Source organism: Xyrauchen texanus, chromosome 12 (genome assembly GCF_025860055.1).
Source record: "Xyrauchen texanus isolate HMW12.3.18 chromosome 12, RBS_HiC_50CHRs, whole genome shotgun sequence".
In the NCBI taxonomy this organism is placed as follows: Eukaryota; Metazoa; Chordata; class Actinopteri; order Cypriniformes; family Catostomidae; genus Xyrauchen; species Xyrauchen texanus.
The window spans coordinates 33,950,785-33,959,627 of record NC_068287.1 but is presented as its reverse complement, the minus strand read 5'-3'; the positions used below and the strand labels follow the sequence as shown (position 1 = coordinate 33,959,627).

The 8,843-nt window shown below is 36.3% G+C and overlaps 1 protein-coding gene across 1 annotated transcript; it reads left to right on the top strand.

Annotated features, from left to right (window-relative positions):
• Positions 1–3,007: 3,007 nt before the first annotated feature.
• On the top strand, positions 3,008–7,452 carry LOC127653302 (lysoplasmalogenase-like). Its single transcript, XM_052139947.1, has 3 exons — positions 3,008–3,178; positions 3,660–3,903; positions 4,474–7,452. Exons 1-3 carry the CDS (start codon positions 3,128–3,130, stop codon positions 4,926–4,928), a joined length of 750 nt encoding a protein of 249 aa, XP_051995907.1. The 5' UTR covers positions 3,008–3,127; the 3' UTR covers positions 4,929–7,452.
• The last annotated feature ends 1,391 nt before the right edge of the window (positions 7,453–8,843 follow it).

The following is an 8,843-nucleotide window of genomic DNA, read 5'->3' as shown; positions in this document are numbered from 1 at the left end:
AATCCGATCCCAAACTCTAACTATCTGTGGATGACACGATTACATCAGTGTCCCTAAAACACATTGAACACACACATAAAACTCAGTGTCCATACAAGTCACCCTTTCATTCTCCCTCATACTGTACATTCAAACAAATTTGCAATGTACATACAAAGATGCATACAAACAAAAATGGCAGAATATACCTGTGTGTGAAGTCTGAAAGGTTATTTAGAATGAGCTCTTTGGGAATCGAAGCTTTCAGTATCACTAATTCGATAACCATCCATTCTTTGTGAAGAGAGCCTATAATATAAAATAGTAGTAACTTTAAAAATGTTACATTCTTGTGGGCCAGGGTGGCTCAGCGAGTATTGATGCTGACTACCACCCCTGGAGTCGCGAGTTCGGATCCAGGGTGTGCTGAGTGACTCAAGTCAGGTCTCCTAAGCAACCAAATTGGCCCGGTTGCTAGGAAGGGCAGAGTCACATAGGGTATGCTCCTTGTGGCCTCGATTAAGGGTTCTCGTCCCCTAAATGGGACATGTGGTAAGTTGTGCGCTGATCGTGGAGAGTAGCCTGAGCCTCCACGTGCTGGGAGTCTCCACGGTGTCATGCTCAGCGAACCACATGATAAAATGTGCAGATTGACGGTCTTAGAAGTGGAGGCAACTGAGACTTGTCCTCTGCCACCCGGATTGAGGTGAGTAACAGCGCCACCACGATGACCTACTAAGTAGTGGGAATTGGGCATTCGAAATTGGGAGAAAATGTAAAAAAAAATTATGTTCCATGAATGGTCTAGCAGCTTTTAGTATAATATAGGCAGAGGCATACTCTAGATGGGCGCAGTTTGTTGTGTGTTTCCACCAGACTATTAGAGTGCAAATAGTCACTTATCCAATCTCTTAATCCATTAAATGTCTAACACATTAACTAGTTTAATGTCTCTGCCCCATTCATTTGATCAGCAGTTGACCCCAAATAAATCTATCATGGCTGTCTTGAGTTTGGTCTGAGCAGTGGTGGGCGGAGTTACTGGAAATAGCCTCTCCCAACAAGATGGGCTATTTGCACTTAGTGTAAATAGACACTCTGAAATATATATTTTAACAGGTACAGTCTTGCTTTGCAGGGTCCCCTGGTGGCTCTGGGGCCCTAAGTGGCCACTTATTGCTAGAAACGGCCCCGGTTTACATAAATGTCCATATCCCACAATTCCAATCTTCAAGGCCGACGATCTCTCAGCCATATCTACAAAGTGAGAAAATGGATTTCAGCAATCATAACAGAACAATGAAGCCATTTCTAGAATGTATATTCTGTTATAGTTCAGGCACACTGTGGATAATCCACACCTATGCAACAACCTAAACAAACAAATCTGTTGTTTTGTTATAAATAGCACCAGGCTGATTATTTGAGACATTGGCTTGAATCATCTGAGAATGATTATGGCATTTAGTTTTTTACAAGGGCAAACAAGACACCGTGCGTTACCAAAATGCAGGCCTCAACTTTGCATTAAAATCTTACATAACAACAGAATGTGCTGTATTACATTTCTCTCAAATAGATCATTTTAATATAATCAGTGTGGCTCCTCCTCTCTTCTATTCTCTCTACCTCTGTTTCAATGTCAATCAAATATACCCCTTTATCTCTAGTGTGGTGATCTCACCAATTCTTCACAGTCCTCACTTACCTGCCAATTCCTCACCTTTTCTCTATTTCTCACTCTCTTTGCATTCTCAAATTTTTCGTTTTTTCTCTTCGGGTGTTTGATCTTCAGGGATTGTGGGATAGCAGGGGTTAAAGTTCATGTTAACAGGAGTGTTAATGATTAGACCTTGTAAATTCACAGGGTTTTGGTTATTTTAAAGGGCTGCAGTGGTCATGGAAACATCTGTGGTGAGTTCTTAACCTAAACTGAAGAACCCCTTATTAAAGGGATAGTTCACCCAAAAGGGAAAATTCTATCACTATTTACTCACTTTCATGCAATCCCAGATGTGTAGGACTTTCTTTATTCTGTTGAACACAAATAAAGACTTTTAGAAGAATATCTCAGCTCTAGTCCATGCAATGCAAGTGAACGGTAACCAGAACTTTGAAGCTCCTAAAAGCACATATCTTCAGAAGTTATATGATAAGTGTGGGTGAGAAACAGATCAATATTTAAGGAATTTTTTATTATAAATCTCCATGATCAAATGTTTTCACATTATGAAAGTTAAAGTAGAGATTAATGGTTAAAAAAGACTTAAATATAGATCTATTTCTTACCCACACCTAGAATATTGCTTCTGAAGACATGGATTTAACTCCTGGCGTCAAATGAATTATTTTATGTGGCCTTTATGTGCTTTTTGGAGATTCAAAGTTCTGGTTACCATTCACTTGCATTGTATGGACCTATGGAGTTAAGATATTCTTCCTTACACCCTACACCTACCCCTTAACATGACCCTCACACAAAACTTAAATATGATTTATTATGTTATATTTTCTTTTTAAATCACATTATTATGACTGTAGGTCTGTGTCGCCCTCGTGTGGGGACAAACAGTGACACTTCCATCTCCATTTCTGCAGTTTTAGTTTTTGATAAAAACTAAGCCACTACCATCAGAGAAGCTAATAATCATTAAAAATATATTACAATTATTACAATAACAATTAGACTTTATGATAACTTGCTTGTATATTGTGTAGACACACAAGACTTAAAAGCAAATGAATGAAGAGAATATAAAGGGCAGAGATAAAGAAAAGCTAAAAAAGGTGACAGAGCGACAGCTAAATAGAAAGAGAGAGAACATTCACTAATAAAAGTGCAGACAGTTTATCTGCCTGAACTTGTGTCTCAATCATTAAACCTTTGCTCTTACTGATTATGACATTACAGGGTAATAGGACATACAAGAGAGAGAGAGAGAGAGAGAGAGAGAGAGAGAGAGAGTGAGGGGTGTAGTTTGTTTATGACAGAACAATTTGACAGATTATCACTCATATTGGTCCAAAGTCCAGACTTTACCTATTCAATGAGGCAAACTGGCATACATAGTTCACAGAGGCATTACAGAATTCCCAATCGTGGAATAAGTGTCCCACATTCTATAACTGTGTTCAAGTCAGGAGAGAGATGGATATCCTGGAGACAAGTGCATATGATCGCAGACAACGCAGGAACACGGTAATTACAGAAACTACACACACACACACACACACGCACACATACTTGTTTTTATATCATTGTAGGGACTCTCCATTGACTTCCATGCATTTTTGGGGATTTTACACAGGTCTAACGATAATTTCTATCCCCTAACCCTAACTCTAAACCTAACCCTAACAGAAACCTTTTTGCATTTTTACACACACACCCCATCATTTAGTATGTTCAATAAGCCATTTCCCTCGTGGGGACCGCTGGCTGGGCCCCACAAGGTAGGTGATCTCAGGTTTTACTATCAATGTAGTCTAAAAATGTACACACACACACACATATATGGCATTACACTGACTCCATTATGTGATATCTGATACCTAATAACGAAGATATTTGCTGTTTACTGTTGGCCTCTGTAATCCTGTCACTGAAAATTGTGTTTGATATTCAATATTTTGTTGATGCCTTAATTGTTTCCATTCTCTCTCCATCTTTTATTTTACAGTCCTGTGTTCTATTTCTTTATCTCCTCCCATTTTTTGCATCCTGCACATTATATTTCTTCTTGTGGATCCCAGACTCCGCCCCCTCCGTTCTATCTGCTGGCATAAAGGCCGCCCCTGTCTTCTCTCTGGCTCTTCTGGTATTCAGCTATAATGGGGGGCGGAGTCTCATGGGTGTGGCTGGAGGATTGCTGTTCTCAGTGGGCGGAGACTGTTGCCTTGTGTGGCCACAACTTTTTATCCATGGTAAAGTTCATTCCCCATATGTCCCCATACCAAGACTTTCTGAATATATATCATGAAATGTCAAGAACATGTCCGGGTTGTATTTCACCCCCATAAAGAAAGAAAAAATTAATTACGTTTTGCTTATTTTTAGAACTACTTGCATGGCTGTAACAATAAAAAACATAAAACATATATATTTTTATTACATTTGTAAAGTATTTATACAATAAACTATGGTCAAATTTCTTGATCTAACTTTAATTTATGTTCATACATTTTTTTTTTACTGTAATACAGCAAAAGAGTTTAAATTAATAAAACTTAAAAAATATCTACTTTATTTTATTAAAGATCTCATTCCAAATTCCATTAAAATTGTTTATGAAATTGAGTTTGTAAATCTTAAAACAATTTTTGGAATTTCTTTAGATTTTTGAGCAAAATGTGGCCCAGATATGTAATGGTGAAATTCCCCCCAAAAGATAATCCAACATTTAATCTGTTTTGCTTTATACTGAATCTCTTACCATTTTAATTTGCAATTGACACTGATCTCTATTTTTTTTTGTCTCTTTCTTTCATTTTTAGGAATGGGCTGCTTTGCTCTAGCCCACATTCTTTACTCTGTGTCTTTCCTCTCCTCTCGATATTCTACAACATCCTCCTCTTCCTTATTCTTCATCCTTTACCTCCTGCTCTGGTTGATCGGCGGTGGAATTTATGCTTACTTGGTGCCATTCCTCCGACTTGATCCAGATGGAGATGTTCTCGTTCCAGCCATAGGGGGTTACATCTTGCTCATTGTCATAATGGCCACGCTGGCTGTTCGTACAAGGAGACCATTCCTCCTGCTGGGCAGCCTGGTCTTCATGGCTTCGGACCTTATAATTGCACTAACAAAGTTCAATGTCGTTGATCTCGAAAACGAAAAGCACATCATTATGATAACATACTACCTGGCACAGCTGATGATTGCGCTGGGTGATGTGAAGGCAACACTGGAGGAAGATGCTGATGATTTACTCAAATGGAAGAGATCATAAGGGCACAGGATATTAGCTCAGCCATAAGGCACCAGTAATGCTAATCAAGCCCAAATTTGTGTATCTTCACTGAGAAGAGTTGATCACTGTGTAAAATAGTACCACGGTCCTATTTTACCCAGTGATGTGTCTGTCTAGCTGTAAATGCAGAACTGAGCAGACACGGGCTCACATGAGTGAGTACAAGCATCCCTAAATATCCAAAATATTACACTGACCTATCAATTAAAATGATTCTTCATGTTTACCTGTCTACAGCAGTTGATGAAGGCCAAACTCCAAACAACAGGCTCTGTGTGACATGAACTAAAACTGATGAACTCCTGAAAACATTTTTTTTTTCCTAACATAGATAGAATTCTTTTTACGTGACATGCTCAGATCCTTCACATCTTTAACACTGAGCCCTGCGACCATATAATTGTAAGAGCAGAGGAGAGTGTGTCATACTTGAACAGTAATAAACGTGTATGTCACGTGTGATGAAATTATTCTTATTGATTAATTCATGAGTTGCTGGCAATATAGAACTATAAGACATTGTCAACTTTATATTATAAAAATATCAGAATGGGCTAAAACCTTATGAGATTTATTTAGTATTTTATTACTTATTTTTGTAGCATTTATAGGCGGTTGCATAACCTGCTAAAGATCTTCCTCCATTATTATCATTACATTTATGTCTCCAGAAAGGAAAAAAGACGTTAAAGAGTTCAAACTGATGTGTGTAATTTAATTAAATTGTTATTTTTTTGGATGTTCAAATACATTATTCTATTCCAGTTTTATATGTAGAAACAATTAAACCATTTATAGTTTGATTTCCCTGAAAAGTGTAAACACTGTGGCTTTGTGGCACTTTTGACATTCTTCTATTTGTTTGGAGCATCCTGTCCAGCCCGACTCAACAACACCAGCTCAACCAATGGTGTGAGTTTGAAGCAGGACTATGTGTTAGTTTGACAAATGACAGATAAAAAGTGTATTCAAAAAGCTGTTTAAAAATTATGCTTATTTTTGCAATTCAGTTTGGTGACGCTATTGGTGCAGAATTGACACACTCTAGCTTTAAAAGCAAACACTTATTTTTTTTTTAATATTTATATTATAATATTTCATATTTTCTTTCTATATAAAGTTTACAGTAAACATATAAGCAAACATGACATAGGATCCTGAAATAGCAGGAAAATCATCATTATGCAGAAAATGATTTAAAGGAATAGTTCACCCAAAAATAAAAATGCTCTCAACATATACTCACACCATACCACCCCAGATGTATATGACTTTCTTTCTTCTGATGAACACGAACAAAATTTTAGAAAGATATCTTATCTCTGAAGGTTCTTCCAGTGCAAGTTAATGGTTTCCAGAAAATATGAAGGTCCAAAAAGCACAAACAGACTGCATGAATGTAATCCACACGACTTGATTATATCCATATCTTCAGAAATTATATGATAGGTTTTTTTTTTTTAACCATAAATCTCCACTTTCAATTCTTTTGTTTTTTTGCTGATTCACATCATTCGTGCATATCTGGACAGGGAGGAGATTTTTATAGTAAAAAAAGGACTAAAATATTGATCAATAAATGTTTTATTTTGCACATTGGAGAACAGCATCAGGATATATTGGAAAATAATGTTTTGTCAATAAAATAAAATAAAATCATAATTTGTATTCTAAGCCTAAAGCCTACTTTGAAAAAGATAACTTTTGATTTTTACTTATTAATCTTAGGTATATTGTATCGCATATTGCTGCATATTATCCAAGTTCATCTCATATCACATTTCTCCTAATGTGCAGTGGACAGTTCTTAATTTGTTTATTTTTAGAAATTCTTATAACATTAATATTTAATATGATGGGACAGAGAAATACTGTAAGAAAGGATATTGTCCCCCTAAAACAGCAGATACTCTTAAAATGGTGATTACTGCTTATGGGAAAGGTCATGAAGCATCAGTGTATTACTCCCTGCTAATTCAGAGTCTGTGGGATGGAGCTTCGTCTTCTCTCAAGAGGTTATGTTAGAAAGACTTAAACTTGGTATTGGAACTTGGCGATGCTAAATTCCAAAACTTTTGAGTTTTCACTGCATGGCGTGGCCGTTACGGTCTGACAAAGTTTGATGTTTCGCCATGAAACTCATACAATGTCCAATCTGCCACAAACTTCACATGTTTGATTATAGTCCCGGTCTGAATACATCTACGTGCCAATATTCAGTTATAGTCATAGGGCCACCTCCTGATCTTGTACTTTAACAAATTCCTCCCAGATATTTAATCAGATCAGCATTATATTTAGTCAGTCTTAATCTAAAGGCCTTGGTGATGTTAAATTGTGAAGCTTTTGAGTTTTCGTTGAAGGGCGAAACGTGACTTTGAGTACCATTATCAGCACCTGATTATGCTGTAAATGTGACTTTGAAAACTAACCTCAGAGTACTTGCCAACCAAGCTCTGTGAAATAATAAAAAAAACTTTGTACATGCCAGAGCACCACTGACAGCACTACCATGTTTTGTGCAATACTTTACTTGACATGAACAAAACTGTGAAACTTTTTGCACACCAGACTCTGAAGCTATCTATATATATATATATATATATAAAAAATTGTAACTTTCTAAAAAATTAAAAAGCAAATAAAAAAATGTCTTTACTATTGTCTAATATTGTGTCTTATTTTTAACCAGATTTTTTTTTTTACATGTCTGAAATAATTTGTTTACGCCTCATCTAAGCCAGTAACCACATGTTACTTTGGAGTCTCCAAATGGCCCTTTTGAAAAGTATTTTTTTTAAATCACATTATATGTCATAATTATAGTTGTAAAAAGTAATGGAACCACACAGCAAAAGCAGATAATAGAATGCATCTCTGGGGTCATTTTGCAGTCTCCAAATGGCCGTTTTGTAGAGGCAAATAAAAATCATTTATTGCTCATTTATAAGATTGTAAGTCTTACTGTAAACCAATAAAATAACAAACATGTTCACTGTGATATTCTAAAGCAGAAACAGTTTGCCATACCTTATAATATAAGCTGGTAACCAAGTGTCACTTTGGGGAACTTTTGGAGTCTCCAAATGGCCTTTTCAGAAAGGCACCCAGAGAAGCACTTAGATAAAGGCTTACAGAAAGCTCATTTTTGAGACATAGCTTATTATTTCATAATAAGTGTTAAATATTATTTATTTTTCTTTTGTGTTTTCACTTAATCTTTGTGTTAGTAACAGATTGAGTCATTTTGAAGATTTCATAGTAAAATTTCAAGTGTTAACTTTCTAAAGATACCTTGATTATGTGTGTAGTAAGAAGGACTCTGAGCAGTAAACCTTTGATTTTGGGAATGTCATTTACCACGTTCCTCAACAAAGTGGTATTTTATTCAAAATTTCTAATTAATTTAAAAAAGTTGTTTACATTTATTCTGGGGCCACCACCATTACTGTGTATCTGTGTCTGTGTAGTTCATGTTTATATACAAAATCATTTAAAATAGTCCAGATGGGTCCCCTTTGGTGTTCAGGAGCAGCTAGCCACACAAGGCCTGTTTGAAGTGCTCTCTCGAACTGTGCAACAAATGTGTGATGAGTCATGTTGTGGGATGTGTAAATACAAATGAATAATGTCTCGTGACATCAAGAACAGACAGATTTAAAAATGATAAGTTTCAGCAGGGTGGTCATGCAATACTATCCAAATAGTGAGTATTTTAGCTTACATATTATACAAACTTATACAAAGGTATAAACACACTTATTAACATAAAATGCCCTAATTCATGATTCACAAATTGACTATTTTAGTTAGATGGAAAAGAGGGTGTGGTAGGGTGGAGGGCGGGGCCAGGTTGTGATTATACACACCCGGTCCCTTATCAGGCTAATTAAG